The sequence below is a fragment of the Myripristis murdjan genome, chromosome 17 (assembly GCF_902150065.1).
Source record: "Myripristis murdjan chromosome 17, fMyrMur1.1, whole genome shotgun sequence".
Classification (NCBI taxonomy): Eukaryota; Metazoa; Chordata; class Actinopteri; order Holocentriformes; family Holocentridae; genus Myripristis; species Myripristis murdjan.
In genome coordinates this window covers 22246390-22265230 of record NC_043996.1, presented here as the reverse complement: position 1 = coordinate 22265230, position 18841 = coordinate 22246390, and the positions used below count along the sequence as shown (strand labels likewise).

Below are 18841 nucleotides of genomic sequence, written 5' to 3'. Positions count from 1 at the left end.
TGTTGAGCATTAAATTGCATATTTGAGATTATTGCACCGTGTTGCTGATGCCGTAGCCCCCACAGAAATGCACTCTGGGTCACAGTCAACATGGCAGCGTGCAGGTTGCCCCTTTGAATCCTCTGGAGCTTAGCGTTAATGAAGCTGCTGTCCATGAATTAAGCGCAACATGTTTCTCTTGCTTTGTAGTAGAGCAAACACCACTGCGCCAGTGCGGTCACTATACACCAGATGCAATATAACACCAGATTTATGGAAACTTTCACGGTAGGCTAATGTGGCCGGTAGCCGGCACCCAACGTACAGCTATGTTAATCACCATAATAACAGCTGACCTGTATGTGCTGATAGATTAGTAACGCTGACAACCGTGAGCCAGCCTTAACACTGTGTTATATTAATATCAAGCGATTATGACATTGTTATACACTGTGCATTTGCTGTCAGTCAGCTGTTTCAACATTATATTTCAATATTATTTTACTAGTTTGACTCTGAAAATTTGACTGGTACCTGCTCAGTTCTTAGTGTCATTGCTCTTGTTGTTTTGTCAGGCTTTTATGATTTCGCTTTATTGCTTTCGATTCTCTTTTAGGTCCAAGTTGTACTCAACACCAGTGTCCAAAGCATGCAAGTCCCCACAACAGCCTGCTAATGCTTTCAGTCGCACCTGGAGCCTGGCTCAGAGAGCTGTCCGCCAGTCCCCCACCCGGGGCTCAAGCCCCCCAGGAGTGGCTGTGAGGTGTATCCTGGGGCCGGTGGTCCTCACTGTCTCTGCACGGCTGCTCGGCCGCACGGCTTATTGTGAGGCAGATGTGAACAACAACATCCCAGCTGAGTTTCTAGTCAAAGAGACTGTGCCTGAGTTCAAATGGCACGTCCTGTGGGAATTTGTCAAACCTCAACTCTTTGCTCTCATCGGCGCAGTTGTGGTGAGCGTTAATCACTTAAAGGGAATGTCAGTGCTTGTGAGACCATTTGGGGTGTGAATATGCTGGGGACACTGACACTGACATCAATTAAATCTGATTCTCTGTGTGTTCAGCTTGCATTTGGTGCTGCCATCCTGAATATTCAAATTCCCCTCATGCTGGGAGACTTGGTGAATGTCGTAGCACGCTTCATGAGAGAGCATGCAGGGCATTATGTCCGGGAGATAAGGGGCCCCGCATTGAAGCTGCTGGGACTGTATGGTATCCAAGTAAGTGCTTATCAGTGTGACAAGCGGTTGCACCACATTACCACATTGCCTCATCATAATTACTTTAACTAGACTTTAGTCAGTCAATATCTGATGGATGAAGTTTGCAGGACATTGGCTTATGCCAATATAAATGAGTTTCTGAGGAATTCCATTTATTTGTCTAACACTGCACCAGGTCATGTAGAGCTATACATCTTTTTTTTCCAGTGTCATGACAAGTGCATCACTGATGTGTATTTATAAATGTATAGACTCTGGCAAGTAAAGTAGCGCTTTTTTATAGCTTATGTAACAGAGTTATGTTAGCTGAAAAAATTGGTATGAATTTATTTGCTTCAAAGAAATAAACAATTGAGATAGAATTAAAAGGATTGTTGTAGTCGTCATCCAAAGTTGCAACAGCAGATCGGATGCCTGTTGCATCAGATGTCAAGCTTTGCACTGTACTAGTTGGCAATCCAACAAAAGTAGTAGACAATACATACATTACCTGCATTGTCCCTCTTAGTATGGATACAGTGTGTCTGGCCACAGAACAGGAAGTCACTTATAGTCACTTAGTCACTTGTAATGTGTAAAACCATGTCAGTTATTGCATATGGATCTCACTGCTTGACAAAGACAATTTGTGTAGAATTGATGCCCTTGCATAGATGCACAAACTATTGCCATAGTTTCTGCTGCCAAAATGTGCACACATACGCGTAAATGTCATCATTGTTTAAAACTTGATCTCATCCTTGGTGCAGGGTCTGTTGACATGCGGCTACATCATCCTGTTGTCACAGGTTGGGGAGAGAGTGGCAGCAGACATGAGGAAGACCCTTTTTGCATCTTTACTGAGGTATATATTTTTCAGTTTTGAGCAAGAGCAAGAGACTATGTCACAAATCACTCCTATTAGTGAGAGTTTAATGCAACATGCCTGTAATACAGATTCATAAGGAAACAAGTCATGCTCATTAAGTATTGCCATGTTGTTGTTGGCCAAAGTAGCCGGCTGTGATAGAAATCTGTCTCATTATTTAAATACACATTTCAGTGCATAAAGATTTCTCAATAGTCTTAGAGGAATATATGTAGGTAAGCAGGTAGGTACTTCATTAATCCCTGAGGGGAAGTTGCACAGCTCCTGCAGTTGACTAGGTACACCATAGTTATCCTGTATAATAAAATTCTACACATATATCAAGAATATATTATGGGACAATGGGCAAAAAAAAAAAAAGAATAAATGCCAATGTAAAAAACAGATGATGCAACATTAAGGACAAAATGACTGAATACACATTGACCAGGGTAAAATGGAATGAATTAAAGTGCAGATCCGAGTCAGTGAATTTGTCTCTTGCTGCCTTGGGAGGCAATAAACAGTCTTATGGCAGGAATGGTTTCCATTCAGTCCAACACCTTGCTTGGTGGAATCAGTCTGAATATTTGGGTGAAATTTGAAAACCTTATGAATATTGGTGTTGGCATACCAGTTTTCCTACATTACCTCCACTTAAAAAAAATCCAAATGTTTCCCTGATGTGTATTTTGTGGCCACTGCACACTGCATTAAGTCTTAGAACACATTGGAGCAGATGTCCCGGGCAGGACACTTTATAGCATTGGGACTGGCAAGAATACACTGTGACATATGCTTTTCAGCAAGGACGGGAATGAAAAAAGCAGTGATGGTCAGCCTGCATGCCGTCAACTTTATGCTAATGCCGAACATTAACTTCGTGATTGTTTTTTTTTTCCCTTCTTTTTTTTGTCTCAGGCAAGATGTGGCCTTCTTTGATGCCAACAGGACCGGGCAACTGGTGAATCGTTTGACTGCTGACATTCAGGAGTTCAAGTCATCGTTTAAATTGGTCATCTCTCAGGTATGATCTGAATTGAATTTGCAGCTAAAGAATGTCATTATTCTTCCAGGTATGGAGTAGCCATGTGCGCATAGTGTAAAACTTCACAAACTGTACACATGACTGGTTACCAGAAAAGCAAGAGAATTACTTTTTGCAGATGGAGCTTAATACCATGCAATTGGGAATATCCACGCAATAAATTTCTATGTGTAAAAAAATTAAATATTAATAGAACATTGCTACCTGCCATCTGTGGGGCTGTTAAGATGAGCAATGAAATATATTATTGTCACAGAGTCTTCATTGTGCTGTCATGTGCAAAATATCAGATGCCACTTTCTGGCAAAGCAGCAACATTTGAAATTTGTCACATTTTTCATTCCAAAAGTAAATTAGAAAAAATTATCCTTACCTTAAGCAGCACTTTAATCTCAAAACAAGTACACAATAAGATAGGTGGTAAAGAGCACATGCTAATATTTGCCTAATGTTTTCTGTTTTGTTGTCTTTGTGGCATATTTGTAGGGTCTGCGCAGCATCACACAGACAGTTGGGTGTTTTGTCTCCCTCTACGTCATCTCCCCCAAACTCACCGGTTTGACAGTCGTTGTCCTTCCTTGTCTGGTGGGAGCAGGGGCTCTGATTGGGTCATTCCTTCGCAAGCTGTCTCGTTTGGCTCAGGAACAGGTGTGACAATGTGCTGCACAATCATCCTGCTTGGAATCTTACTACTGTGAACACTAGAGTTGTATGTCTTACTGAACTTTGCCTGTATCCAGGTGTCGAAAGCAACAGGAGTGGCAGATGAGGCACTTGGCAATGTGCGGACAGTGAAAGCTTTTGCTATGGAGGAGCGAGAGCTCCAGTAAGTGAGAGTGTTTTTATTCAGAATATCTACCAAGCCATATACCAGATATGTCTAGGATATGTTTTAACATCCAGTGTCATTTTTTCACAGGTTATATGCATATGAGGTGGACAAGTCATGTGAAATGAATGAAACTCTTGGCTCAGGAATAGCAGTTTTCCAAGGACTGTCAAATATTGCTCTAAACTGTGAGTCTATTTCAGTCTCTTAACTAACACATTGTTTTGTAGATTGGTTTGTCAGGACTTAGTGTTGTATTATTTTGTGTTGTGCGTCATTGTTACAGGCATTGTTCTAGGAACAATTTTTGCTGGAGGGTCTTTAATGGCTGGCGATGAAATGTCCCCCGGGGACCTCATGTCTTTCTTGGTAGCTTCCCAGACTGTTCAGAGGTAAGAAATACAGCTTGTTCAGTAAATGAATAATGAGTACACTGCACCACTATGCATAAGCAGGTTCATCAGTTTAAAATAATTTTATGTCATGGTATAACTAATCTATCTTCTTTATGTTCAGGTCTTTGGCCAGCATCTCTATCCTATTTGGACAGGTGAGGGGGAAAAAAGCTTTAAAATCATAGTGAGAGATAATTTTATAGATTTTTTTATGTGTAGAAACGTGAAAGATTTAGCGAGACAGTTGGCATTTTGTCTCACTGTATATACAGATGGTGAGAGGGATAAGCTCTGGGGCTCGGGTGTTTGAGTACTTGGCGTTACAACCTACCATCCCAGTTTCTGGGGGCGGACGCATTCCCTACCATTCTCTGACAGGACGGGTTGATTTCATGAACATCTCATTCAGGTAAGGGCACTGGTTTTACTTTTACAGGTTTCAAAGGTGCCTTACCCTACATCAGAGGATGCTACTACTTGTATTTTTGTATATTTATAGTTATCCAACAAGACCTGGCCATCAGATTTTGAAGAACTTCAACCTAACACTGCCACCTAGCAAAACTGTTGCTATCGTTGGTGAATCTGGAGGAGGTAACTACTTAGCAATTATTTTTTTTAATCTTCTTGCATGTAAACAGTGATGTGATTATGTGTCTGTAAATGCTTAATCTCATATATTTTAGGAAAGTCCACAGTGGCAGCCTTGCTGGAGCGTTTCTATGACCCCAGCAATGGTGTGATCATGCTGGACGGGCTTGACATTAGAACACTTGATCCATCCTGGCTCCGGGGACAAGTTATTGGATTTATTAATCAGGTAAAGATCATTTATCATTCATTCATTCAGGATAATGAAATGAGCAAATCTAGTAATTATTCACATTTGTAACTGTCCACTGGATCTTCCCTTGCTCTTTGCAGGAGCCAGTATTATTTGGATCATCTGTCATGGAGAACATCCGCTTTGGAAAGCCTGAGGCCACTGATGCTGAGGTCATCAACGCCGCCAAGCAAGCCAACGCCCACCGCTTCATCACAAGTTTCCCAGACGGCTACAACACTGTGGTTGGTATGTGCGTTCATTTTGGTTTAAAGTACTATTCGAAAGATGTGTGCCATGTGAATACTAAAGTTTTAGATTTTCTCCAACTAGGCGAGCGAGGTGTGACATTATCAGGAGGCCAGAAACAGCGCATTGCCATCGCCCGAGCCTTGATTAAGAACCCGAGCATCCTGGTGCTGGATGAAGCCACCAGTGCCCTGGACGCAGAATCAGAGCGGGTGGTGCAGGATGCTCTGGACAGGGCCACAAGGGGTCGCACTGTTCTCATCATTGCCCACCGGCTCAGCACCATTCAAGGGGCTGACCTCATCTGTGTGATGAGCAATGGCCGCATTGTAGAGGTGAGGCTACACAGTACAGCATGAAATTGAGCTGCCCTTATCTCATGTTAATATCTTACCAGTTTTATTGCACTATCTTCTAAGTTCCTAGAAGGATCCAAGAGGATTTAATTCATTAACTATTCATTAGTTCTTTGAAAGATATACTGGACGCTTCTGTATTATTGTACTGTGCCGTGCTCAATTTTAATTAGATCTAACCTCAACCTTTTTTTTTTTTTTTCCTTTCAAGGCGGGGACTCATTTGGAGCTACTGGCCAAAGGAGGACTTTATTCTGATCTGATCCGCAGGCAGAGAGCTGAGGCACAGAAATGAGCATACAGTTTACTGTAGGTCTGCATTTAGGAACTATATTTCTGAAGTGTATAGGTGAAACCTTGAATGAATAGATGAGCAATAGATGAAACATGGACTGTAACTTGATCAGTTCTTGGTCTAGTTTCATGACCAGTTGTTTAAAGTCAAATTTATATCCACTATGTTAAATGTATGAGTGGACCAACTGGACAGTATCGTATGTTGCAGCCAATGACCGCTAGACCTCATCATCTTTTGATTTTTGGCCATGATCACTACTGTACAGAATTTAATTTAAATGGACATTTCAGGGTTATTTTATCTTTTCCTGCCCATTTTTACATTTTGGACCAGAATGTAATGTATTTAGTAAAACAAAGAGAATAAAATACTTTTAATGCAAGATTGTTTTTTCTTTTACCTCAAAGGTTATTTTTCATGAGCACCAAACTTCCACACTCTCTCACAAATACAGCAGGTAGATAAACTACGAGAAAAGAATTATAATAAATGCAAAGTACCTCTAAGCCTCCCACTTTTACCTTCAGTCCATGGACACTTTCATGCAAATTCTCCAGTTTGAGGGTTAAGGAGGTGGAGATCTACTTTGCACTTTGTACTCAAGCACTTCCTATGATGTTCAGGTTCAATAGATCTGGTGACTGGGGAGATTTAACTTTGGTGTTTCTTTTTTTTCCTTACATTTGGTTAGCAGTATTATAACTGGAATATGCAAAATACTGAGGGAAGAGTGATTGCATGAACTTACACCAAGTCCTTGAACAGCCTTATGTGCAATGCTTGTTACATGACCACATAAGACATTCATTGGAGCGAATGAATTCCACAAGAAGGATGTCCATGTCTTTAGAGCTTCATCACCATGTTTTACAGCTAACAGCTGATTTCTATAGCTTGGAGTTCAGGTTTCTGTGCCCCCTGCCATGTACACAAGCAGTTTTCAAATGCCAGTTAGTGCCTGCATTGTGAGGCTCATGACTCACATTTCATTCAGACTGCGTTAAAGAGGTGTTGATTCGATTATGTGGAAATTTCTGAGGTCATAGTTTTTTTCTCCCTGGGAGTTACCTTGAGTTACCCTGTTCTGTACCAATGTATTTTGTCGATGAATGGCATATATTTTGATGACTTTCGAGACTACTCCATGTGCCATGACATAATGCTGAGGTTCAGACACCACCGACCTTTTCAGAACGGTAATGTTGCCTTGTAAACTCCCATACAAAAGTGCTGATTGCCTCCAAGTTAATACACTCTACAAAGTGGCATTCAGCTTACTTTGACTCACCTCCTCTCCTTTGTAAAAGTGATTTAGTTACTTCAAAGTTAAAGAGCCTTTTTCATGTGGAATTTTCATTACTTTGCCCACCCCTGTGTGTCTGTAATGAGAGACAAGGTCAGACACACAGGTGACTATTAACCATCACTCCAGGGTATGCTGTAGGGCAGGGTTGCCAAGTCCGCGATTTTTCCGCCAAATTGGGCTACTTTTTAAGTGTTGCCGCAGGTAACAAATTTTGTCCGCGGGTTGGGCTTGGGCAGACATGAATAAAGATTCATATTTTGAATGACCAATGTTTATGCACAAATCCTGTCAAACAAACCAATGACCAATCACATCATCAGCACCACTCGTGCCCAGTGCCTGTCAGCTGAAGTAAGGTATCCCACATTATATTTTAAGTTCTGATATACTGTAAATCACAGGTGTCAAACTCGTGCCATGGAGGGCCAAGAGGCTGCAGGTTTTCATTCCAACCAACAACTCCACCAGGTGATTTCATCGATTAGTCCTGCCTCTCTGTTTGGAGGTAGGGTGATCAGTGAAATCACCTGGTGGAGTTTTTGGTTGGAATGAAAACCTGCAGCCTCCATGGCACGAGTTTGACACCCCTGCTGTAAATTAAATAGGTGAAAGAACTGTTTCGGGAAATTGCCTTTAATGTTTATGGTGTTATTTTATAGATATTATAGTGCATTTTGCAATTATAGCAATGCTGTTGGATTTAAAAGCAACATATATGGATTTTTATGGGCATATTTTGAGTTCTGGTATTGGGCTGATTTTTGGGCCCTTTTTATACCAGGTTGGGCGGGTTTTGGGCTGGTTTTGAGTTGCTGTTTGGCTGCTTTTGTCTCACAGACCTGGCAACCCTGCTGTAGGGGTGAAGAGAACCAGACAAGTGGCCTGATGCTGAATATGCCAATTATTTTCTCTCCTGCACAGTGTTATTCCCTCCGTCTAGAACTACCTGCAACTCTTCAAGCTGTTTTCTTTAATCTAAAGGCAAAAGAAGATGAATCTGTTTTCTCGTTCCTCTTGAGGATGTATCTCACAAATGTCTCGGTTACATCCCCAGTCATGAATGTAATTGCAATTCCCCATTTGGCCTCTAGATGACCAACAAGACAAGCTTGCCACCTGAGAGGCAGCAAGTGCAGATAGCCGTAAGCTAAGATTAGCTAGCCAACCCCCAAATTGGGGCTTTGATCACCCAGTAGTTAGGAAGCCAGACCAGGGGCCGGCATTACTGGCCAAACATGCAGAAATATGAAAAGCTGGAAAAAATCGGAGAGGGTAAGTTGCTCACGCGTTTTTAGCAAAGTTAACGTGAATGTTAGCCTAGCATGCTACTAGCAAGCATAGCTGCACTTGCAGGGTTAATTAATGCTAGGTTGTACGTACGCCTCTTACTGCCCGCAACCAATTTGCCAGTTAACCTTGTACGGTGTAATTTATACATGTGATATTCACGCTGGTGTGTGTCAGTGATGAAATTTGTCAGATGATGTGTCAGCTCTGCCCGCACTGGTTAGTTTGCAGCCGTTAGCGTTGCCATGCCATTATTCACTAACTTAGCTAACGTTAACAATTATCGCTAACTCTGATTTATTTGCTCCCCAAGGTACTTATGGAACCGTTTTCAAGGCTAAAAACAGAGAAACCCACGAAATTGTGGCATTGAAAAGGGTTAGGCTGGACGACGACGACGAGGTACGGGCTTACATCAAAATAAAGTAGCGAAATTTATTATAGTGAACGTTAGTGGCTAGCTAGTGCTGTTAGCAGGCTAAAGAGCTAGCGGTAATCACAACTGGGTGTCATTCTTTCAGGGGGTGCCAAGTTCTGCCCTGAGAGAAATATGTCTCCTGAAAGAACTGAAGCATAAAAACATTGTCAGGTCAGTCTTTTTTTTTTTTTTTTTTTTTTTTTTTTATCGCCCTAAGTAGGCTTACACGTTTATTTTCCACCCTTGTATGTCAGCTCAATTGTTGGTCAGTTGCCAGGCTGTGTCTGGAGCTAACCCAGCATTAGCAGACTGTAACGTCAGACTGTTTGTGTTTTTCCAGGCTACATGATGTTTTGCACAGTGATAAGAAGTTAACGTTGGTTTTTGAATATTGTGATCAGGTGAGAGAAACATGTGTAAAGTGCACTTTGTATTAGTAGTGGATAAGGACTGTTTTTAGGACCACATGAGGCTAACTTGTGGCTCTTAACCTGCAGGATTTGAAGAAATATTTTGACAGTTGCAATGGGGATCTAGATCCTGAAACAGTTAAGGTGAGAGAGATTACCACTCTGGACATTATCATGGAGAGAATTTCACCAAGGCTGTCATTTAGTGAATCATCAGCTTCTCAGTAATATTCATTTAATTTTTTAATGACCTGCGTAAACATTGTGTTTGATCTTAACTTGATCTTCCACTTTCACATGCAGTCATTCATGTACCAGCTGTTGAAAGGCCTTGCTTTCTGTCACAGTCGCAATGTTCTTCATAGAGACTTGAAACCACAGAATCTCCTCATCAACAGAGTAAGTACTGAGCGTTTGGACTTTGACAGTGGTGCTGGTAGTCTTAAGCAATCATTTATCCTAACATTGCATGGCCATAGTATTCATTCTTTGTCTGGGGCCTGTAACTCTGTAACTGTAGCACAAGTCAGTGCACAACTTGAAACATGAGCTGAGAGTATGATGCGCTCAAGAGGCTGTCATTTATTAGTGTGTGTTCATGTCATCTTGAATGATTTGATCAGTCATGTCTGTATCTGCAGAACGGGGAGCTGAAGCTGGCTGACTTTGGCTTAGCTCGAGCCTTCGGGATTCCAGTGAGGTGTTATTCGGCAGAGGTAGGTTAAACAATGTTATTGCTCACAGCTAAAAATTAGTGACCTTTTTTAATCACTGTGGTAATATTTCTTTAGCTCTGAGTGCATGACCACTTTAGTGAAAAATCAAGTCTTGTTTTTAGCGGGTTCAACTAAAGACTGCTGATAAAAATCTGATACTGATGACAACCACAACAAAAACACCTCAGTTCTGTATTAGGCTGATGTAGACGGTGTGTCCATAAAGTCTCTTTACAATTTAACAATTTTATTTCAAAAGCAAATGAATAGACAAATCTATGGAAATTACGACAAAATGAGGAGTAGATATTGAAGGTTTTTTTTGCCTCATTTGATACACCTCTATATGGGCACCATTAGTTGCACGAAGCACATCAAGGCGGTACTCAATTTCTTGCCATGTTTGCTGTAGCATAGCCTCATCAGTGGTGGCAATGGCATCACTGATGTTTTGCTTCAGGTTGTTGATGTCCAATGTGATTAAAAACTAGAACAAATATGATTAACATATCTCATCAGTTGCTTTTATAATAGATTTTTTAAATTGTAAAGAGACTTTGTGAACACCCTGTATATCACCAAAAATGTGTATAATACTATATATCCCATATGTACTTGTAAACAAATATGAAATTATGGTGGGGAATAGAAAAGCGGATACAGAGGTCCTGTCACTTTAGACCCAGCCTAAGAAAAAACAAACTTAAATGTTGTATTGTGTAATTTAAAATGTGACACTTTCAAGTGGACAAATTAATAGCTCCACATCAAAAACAAATGGACCTGCAAAGTTGATGTAAAGGCTGTCATAGAAACCTTTGCAGAGGCAAGGCTGCGCAGTCACTCGGGCTATTAGGCTCAGGCAGCAGCCTGTGAAGGAAGAAGAGACTAAAAACATTTTTTATCCATTTGTTTTCATTTAGTGAAGTTTTGCTGAAACTAATTTGTGTGGAACAACCCACTGGACTCTGCTAAATAAAACAACAACCCCCAACCTCCTGTTAATTGTTATACCAGTGATGTGAAAATGTAATAAGCACAAAGCTAGAGGGGAGGCAGAGTTTCAAGCATTAATAATTTGAAAAATGGTCATTTGAAAAGGTCACTGCAGAAGATGATTTATCCTGAGACATTTGCACTGTTTAAGAAAGAAATAATTAATGAGTCTTCAGTGACTTGGAATCACATTTACTTTGATATGTGCTGCAAACTTTATATGCACAGTGATGGATTCTGTTCAGCCTAAAAGCATTTGAAGTGATTTGGCCACCAGTTAACAGTTTGTTCAAGCGGCAGCACAGCACGTCATAGAAGTTATCAGAATTATTGTTTGACAAATCATAATGTAAAGCGTAACTCATCTGCTAAGACTTATTAAGATCTCAGAATATGCCATGTAGAAGGCCATTAAGCTGTATTCTATTTTTACTTCACAAATCTAGGAATACGTCTTGTGCAGCAAGGATAGCATCTCTCCTTATTTCTGTTTTTCAGTCATAAGAGGCATTCTTACAGTGCACCGTATCTTGCATGTCCTGCACACAACAGGACAGCTGAACGTGACTTGAACTATGGGATGAGCCAGAAGTCAATCCAGGACACTGACATTCTTTACACTCTGGTGCCATTTAATCAGATTAGGAACATGTTACTGTAGAAACAAGGCTGATATTAGCCTTGTTAGCAAATAAGAGAAAGAAACATATTTTGAACTGAGCATAAAACGGCATACTGTATTGAAACATGATACACACATGTGGTTATTCTATGTACAAACATAATATTGCCAGTGTGACTACAGTAATAAATAGGTAAATTAAGTGATTGGCACTTGCCCGTTTCAGACATTGTGAATTAATACATTTGACAATGAAAACAGTAATCGCTCAATATTAGTGTGTTTCTTTGACGGATGTAGTGCAGTAATCTGACAGTTTGAAATTGGTTGGTAGCACACATTTGCTATTATTTCCGTTAGAAGATGTGCAAATCTAATTGTGTTCATTTATTGTTCCCCCTGTAGAAATGAATGGTGAAAAGTGAATAGTGGTGTCTGGTGGTCAAATTAACATTTTAACTCTGTTCTTCTTGCTAATCTTCTTTCTAATGAGTTCAACTCATTAACTTTTCATGCCAAAGCAGTCTCAGCTACTTTAAGCTAGTCTACACATTCTCTGTGGAAGATGTATATTTTGCAAGTTTTGTGTGTCATTTCACTTTGCCAAGTGTATTTATCATCTCAGAAGAAAACGTATGAATGTGAATGACTGTTGGGCAAAGCCAGTTTGTTAGAACTGTCATAATGACACCAGATGGTAGATGGAAGTTTCCCAGTTACGAGTGACACTGCTATGAACCCATTTCTTTATGAAATCGGCGTCAGTACAAAAAACATTTTCACAGTGTAAGGCAAGTGTCAGGTAAAATAAGCTTCAAATCAAAAAGTCCAACTTAGATTTTCTCTGTCACAGTAAATGCCTGAAGGATTAGTAACACCATCAAATTCAGTCTCTGTTTTTTTCTCACTGTTCACCTGTGCTGTTACGCTCTGTGTCTAGGTGGTGACATTGTGGTACAGGCCTCCAGATGTGCTCTTTGGTGCTAAACTTTATTCTACCTCAATTGACATGTGGTCTGCTGGATGCATATTTGCAGGTTTGTCATTTACTGTTGATGCAAATGTACATATGCTGTATAAAAATCTTAACCCATCCTTCTGACTTTGTTTAGTTTCCTGATGATCAAGGTTAAAGCTTGTACTAAAAAACAAAGAGGTTTGTTAGAAATTTTGCAATTCTCATCCTAACTGCAAATATGGAAGATGTGAACCATTTTGACCATTTGTACCTTTCAGAGCTGGCTAACGCAGGAAGGCCTTTATTCCCTGGGAATGATGTGGACGACCAGTTAAAGAGAATCTTCAGATATCCTTTTGACATCACTTGTAGGTAGGGGCGAGATCAGTCTCTTGCCTGTTTGGGTTGTGGGACCTACTTGAAATCACAGAGGTGGGTTCACACATGATTGTTGACCTTTTTAAATTATTTACCAAAAGTGAAACTGCTGAGATGAAAACACAAGTGCTTCTTTAACTATACCATACATTGTTGGGTACACCAACTGAAGAACAGTGGCAGACAATGACAAAACTCCCAGATTACAAGGTAAACCATTGGTGTCATTTATTTCTTTTCCAAAGCATATGGTGTGAGGAAGCTTTTGGCAAGGCAGTTTACAGTATTTTTCTAATTAATTCTTTAACAAAACTGCATTTCTCTGCCTCATTATGCCTACAGCCATATCCCATGTATCCAGCCACCACCTCACTGGTGAATGTGGTCCCCAAACTAAGTAGCACAGGACGAGATCTGCTGCAGGTAATTTGGATTTCAGCTTGTCTACCTTTTTGATTTTTCAGAAAGTTGAATCTGCAATGCTCTGTGTCTTTGAACATATGCCTGCCACTGTGTATTCATGGATTAGTCTGTTTGTGTGTTTACTTGTATTTATGTACAAGTAGCTATAGGTCAATAACAGCTACAGTAGGTAACCAGTTTTTAATGGACATTTTTGTCTGTAAAACAGCTGATTAGATAATGCTTTACACACTCTAAAAGTTTCCTCTGTTCTTACCCAGAACTTGTTGAAATGTAATCCTGTCCAGAGGATCTCTGCAGAGGAGGCCTTGCAGCACCCCTACTTTGCTGATTTCTGCCCCCCGTAGATGCTAAATTGCCTCTCACTGAACCTCGGCTGCCAGAATCAATCATCCTTTATTCTATTGGGTCATTAGGACCTGTCCCTACAAGGCAAATCTCTTACTGGTTTTAAAATACTTCCCTGCATTTCATCTTGTTGTGCCTCCTTGTGGAACATAGTCCTCGTGGCTCTGCAAGGTTTCAGGTTCTTTTTGGTTGCAAGCCTGTCTGTTCTTGGTCTGTTTTGTTGTGTGTTTTTATGCTCTTCCTATTTGATAGCACTAATGTGGGAGTATGAAATCTGTTGCATTGAGTAAACTGAAACCTGTGGAAATGGTTTCTAATCACAAGCCACTCTGCTCTGTGAGAATCCATTTTAATCTGATGGGTTTTTTTTAGATATATATATTTTATTTTAGCATTAATACATTGCATTGATTAGTTTATCAATGGTCAGTCATGAATGAGATGCCCGTGGAATCTGTAGCAATATTGCCTAGTGCAATTCGTTTTGCAAACCTTGTGTAAAATTGACATGGATCACAGAGATACAATCTTGATACCATCATTGTTTTGTTTTGCGAAGCAGTTTTAATATTAATTCAGTATTGATGGCGACTGCAGATTCCAGGGCAGCCGTTGTCACGCAGTCACTGTTAACAAATATCAAAACAAAACTGTTGTTTAGAAAGAAAAGTTACACCAAAGCGATTTAATGAACTTTAATGAACATACCAGCAGCTGTCAGTTGAAAATTCTGTAAAAGCCTCAGCAGCCCCCCCGCCCACACTCTGTGTTTCTCCTCTCCCTTCCAGACTACAGAAAAGGCCACAGACAGACTTGTATGTCTTATGTTTTGTTTTGCATACATACAACTGTTTCCCACTGCCTAATATAAGATTGTATAATAGCATGGGAATCTAATTTATATATATGTGTATTTTTTATTTCTCAGGCTTTTTCCATTTTGTATTTGTCTTTTGTGCACTTTGTAACTGACCGTTTTATTTTAAATCCTTCAATTATCATCCATTATATCAAGTATGTTGAGCACTGAGAACTATGTTAAAGCCAGGTTATCAATGAATGGGCCAATATAGACAGTCATGACCAATGGACCATTAGTGACATGTTTTCATTCTTGCTTTTTGACACCATCTTTTCACATTATCCTAAGTGTATTTTCGCTTTTCTAAGATGCTTATTAGCTTTTGTACTAGTTAAATGAGAGATTAAAAATCCACTGATAACCTGTATTATCATGCAGTGATTGTTTTGCACCACTGGCTGTGTCCATTTCAGCTACTTAATTTAACACGGTAAACAGCTTGCAGTTTCTGCAGTGTTATTTTACTCCAGATTGTTACAGTACTGCTTATCCCACAATGAGTTGTCTTTGAAGTAGTTACCTAAATAGGGAAAGGATTTATTTTCATTTTGCTCATGTAAGACAAGAAAGTGGAATGCATGTATTTATTAATAACTGAATGTCTGCTTATTTTTGCATTTAGTTTTTTTTTTTTTTTTTTTTTATCAAACAGCATGACTTTTCATTTGGTACAGAAGCTCTCCCTTGATGAAATATGACACTCAGATCTATGGCATTTACAAGGCTATTGTTAGTACTCATAGTGCTTGAAGGTTGTGTGTCTGGATGAAGCTATGATTTTTTTTTTATTTTTTTTTTTTAATTAAAAACAAAAACCTTAGGGGCATTTGCTCTTAGTATTTAATTCACTCATAGTGCAGACAAGATCTTTCATCCGGTTCAGACAAACTGCTGTATAGTTACTTTATACGACTTTAATTTTAATTTTAAATGAAGAATGGATTTTGCACTTTGCTAGTATCTTTAGTTTCATAGGTAGAACTTGGGTCATGTATTTAGACAAATACTGTCAGTGGTCTTTGTGTATATTTCAGCCATTATGGCTCAGTATTCAATAAAGTGGACATAAAGATGCTGGTTTACTTTTGTGTGATTTTCCAATTAGCTCATGCATTGTTACATGAAGGATTTCAACATTTGGGGAATAGATTCTCTGCCTAGACTTCTGAATTTCATTATTAATTCAGCATAGAAGTGAGCACTGTGGGGCTATTCTGTATTAAATACCAACCAATAAATTCAGAAGACTGGATCTTTCCCTCCCCTTGACTTTGTTAATTCTTATTCAGCTTTATTTTACACCAGAGCCTGTCAGGATTGATTTAACTGGATGTCGTCCTTGCTTAGGCTGGCATGCACTTTGGACTGTCGGGGATTTGTGTTGAAAAGCGCATGACAGTTTTATTTCAGACTGAGTAAGTTACACATAGTTAAGAGTTTCTTTAACTATTTAATGTACATTTAAGAGTTGAAATCACAAATCTACAATATAATGCACACATAGAGCCAGATGAAGCAAGTCCAGTTCCCCAGATGTTTGTGCATGCATGCAATCTTCTCATGAAATATTCACAAAGGTTACCTGTAAGAACCAGTCTTACAGGTGTGTCACTGTTTTTTGTTTCAGTTCAAGCCACATTTTGGCCATTTTATGTATAAAAGATGCCAGAAACATATTGCAGTTCTTCACACCCACATAGTACCGTTCCATTGCTGAGTATTGCACAGTCCCAAACCTGGTTTAATTAAGGGGTATTTTCTTGATTACAAAGATATAATACACTGTACTACAGGGCATGGAGCATATCGTTTTGATTCATCTGGCTCCGAAATACATTTGGACAATACAAAGTGAATAACAAGGTTAATAATACATTAAGAGACCAGATATACTAGGAATACACAATGGTCATGCAAGGAAGAAAATGGGTGATGTGTCAAACATTATTATGCATCAAGCTGTAGGAGTAAAATAGTTCAAATCTATTGGTTGACAGAAATATATAGAATACCGTCATCTATTTGGCTGTAACTATGCAGTAAAATATCAATTTAAAGCTACGTAATGAGCACAAATAGTTGAACATATGATGTTGCCAGTTCAGATACACTCTGCTGTTCTTTGACTGGTCGTAAGGCAGGGGGTGGGGAGCGAGAGGTAAAGACTCGGGGCATTTCATAACTCTCACAGCCACAGTTTTTACTGTAAATGCTGGGTCAGCAAGTTTTTCATGCCCAGCCATTTTTATGCTTGGTAATATCACACGCAATCAAAATCCTGACAATGCAACATCATCATCAGTATAGCATCATTGTGTAACATGAATTGGCATAAGTGGTCTTTATTCATTTTACTGATGAATAGTTAATATTGTGACTATTATACAGCTATAATAGAGTACATCTATGCTGTAATTTTACAGCTGTTCAGTCTACGTCCATTCCAGCTTGTTGGATAAGCCATGAATTGAAAATGGGAATTCCAAATCAAATTGTTGCAGATGTCAGTCAAATTGATAACAGTAGTATCTGAATCAATGCATTTATTGCTCATGACACAACACCACCAATTCAATGTTTTTTTTTTTTGTTTTTTTTTTGTTTTTTTTTAATACCCCCCAAACACTCCTGAAAGGTAAACAAATTTCCGTTTGGATAAAGTCTCTTCATGAGGTGGCGTCTGGTTCCTCTTGGAGTTTGTTCTTATTCCTGATAATGCTGGAGCAGTGCACAGACACCGCGCACGCTGTGTGTAGTTAAACTACAGCCAATAAGGTAGTCACAATCACAGACATTCAGTCATTGGCTTTGGAGTGATGGCTGATCTCCAAGGGTTTGTGCTTCACACCAACAGTCATCTAATACACAAACAACAGAGTAATAAAGCTACAGTGATACGAACACCGCTTACTTAATTGGCATTATATTTTAAAGTTTCACATAAAAAAAATCTCTGCAGACTGTTCTCTGGATTGTACTTTTAACAAGTTATTATAATGACAATATGTAAGGTGTAACCTACAAGTACATGACTGTACTCTCAAGGAACTGAGGAACATAATACGCAGAGTGAACATTAACCAGAGAGGAGTAGACTGACACGAAGATAAGAAGAAAAGTTGTGTACGTGAGGAAGATGGTTAAATATAGAGTTTATTATACTTGATCATTTATACATCACAAACTGTGTTATTTGTGGCTTATTACATGTACTGGAATAACAATAGGATACAATGATGCAATTGTACAATGCATTTCTGTAATAAAACAACTGAATCGAATGGGGGCCAGGGGTTATGTTTTGAGGCAATTAGTCTATTCAATTGTCGGTCATGTAAATGACTGGAAATTGGAAGACACTTATGGTCCACTCAGATAGAAACACATTCAAGGCCTGGACTTGGACTTGTTCAAGTGTCATTGATAAATTAACGGTCCCTTTCCACATTCAGTGTCCAAGTGCCTTCTGGTGCAAGTACAGAGATGAAGAAACACTTTTTATATATCTATATATACTGTATTTGACAAATGTCTCACATGAGCAATATAGAATTTCTTCATGGCATTTGATCGCGGGTATTTACAAATTTCTGTCAAGTTTAGGAATGTCACCAACAAACTTTTATACTCCACTAATATCCAATAGAGAATAGACTACTATCACAGGGGTTTGTGCTGATGAACACCTTTAGAAGACGTGATCATGTAAAAACCATCGCCGAGCATCAGAAGGAAATGCAAAAGAAAGCCTGATTGCTTCTGTTCTAATGAATCGATCCATTAAACAGAATAAAGGGCCAACTTTCACAGTAGCCCAAATGCTCCTCTTCACTTGCACAGTCAGTATGTCGAACATGGCAACACTAGCCCATAAAAATAAAAAAAAATGTCAGCTATATAAACATATGAAGATACAATCAACTGCATTTTTGCCTCCTGACTTTTTCAACCTCGTGTATAAAAAAAATCAGTTATTAAACAAAATCCAATGAAGCATATTCTGTAGTTCCAAACATCCACAGGGAAATCAGAATGAATTACTTGCACATATACAAACAACTTCAATTT

General features: G+C 39.3%; 2 protein-coding genes across 2 annotated transcripts; both read left to right on the top strand.

The window, feature by feature from the left end:
* The first annotated feature begins 169 nt into the window (after positions 1-169).
* abcb8 (ATP-binding cassette, sub-family B (MDR/TAP), member 8) lies at positions 170-6431 on the top strand. The gene is made up of 16 exons (XM_030073991.1): positions 170-267; positions 596-932; positions 1046-1201; positions 1954-2048; positions 2973-3078; positions 3586-3747; positions 3840-3925; positions 4019-4116; positions 4215-4320; positions 4445-4478; positions 4596-4732; positions 4823-4917; positions 5010-5143; positions 5248-5395; positions 5480-5730; positions 5963-6431. Exons 1-16 carry the CDS (start codon positions 170-172, stop codon positions 6044-6046), a joined length of 2127 nt encoding a protein of 708 aa, XP_029929851.1. The 3' UTR covers positions 6047-6431.
* A 1490-nt stretch (positions 6432-7921) lies between these two features.
* cdk5 (cyclin dependent kinase 5) lies at positions 7922-16025 on the top strand. The gene is made up of 13 exons (XM_030073994.1): positions 7922-7960; positions 8193-8627; positions 8956-9044; positions 9164-9231; positions 9401-9461; positions 9558-9614; positions 9774-9869; positions 10112-10186; positions 12745-12841; positions 13041-13110; positions 13290-13350; positions 13483-13563; positions 13824-16025. The coding sequence occupies exons 2-13, from the start codon at positions 8591-8593 to the stop codon at positions 13908-13910; spliced, it is 879 nt and encodes a 292-aa protein (XP_029929854.1). The 5' UTR covers positions 7922-7960; positions 8193-8590; the 3' UTR covers positions 13911-16025.
* Positions 16026-18841: the final 2816 nt, after the last annotated feature.

Excerpts from the sequence above, each read along its gene's own strand:
- abcb8 (XM_030073991.1), top strand. The coding sequence starts at position 170 with ATGTTTCTCTTGCTTTGTAGTAGAGCAAACACCACTGCGCCAGTGCGG. Across the intron at positions 2,049-2,972 it reads CTTTTTGCATCTTTACTGAG|GCAAGATGTGGCCTTCTTTG; the intron begins GTATATATTTTT and ends TTTTTGTCTCAG. Across the intron at positions 4,479-4,595 it reads TCTCTATCCTATTTGGACAG|ATGGTGAGAGGGATAAGCTC; the intron begins GTGAGGGGGAAA and ends CTGTATATACAG.
- cdk5 (XM_030073994.1), top strand. The coding sequence starts at position 8,591 with ATGCAGAAATATGAAAAGCTGGAAAAAATCGGAGAGG. Across the intron at positions 9,045-9,163 it reads GGCTGGACGACGACGACGAG|GGGGTGCCAAGTTCTGCCCT; the intron begins GTACGGGCTTAC and ends TCATTCTTTCAG. Across the intron at positions 9,615-9,773 it reads TAGATCCTGAAACAGTTAAG|TCATTCATGTACCAGCTGTT; the intron begins GTGAGAGAGATT and ends TTTCACATGCAG.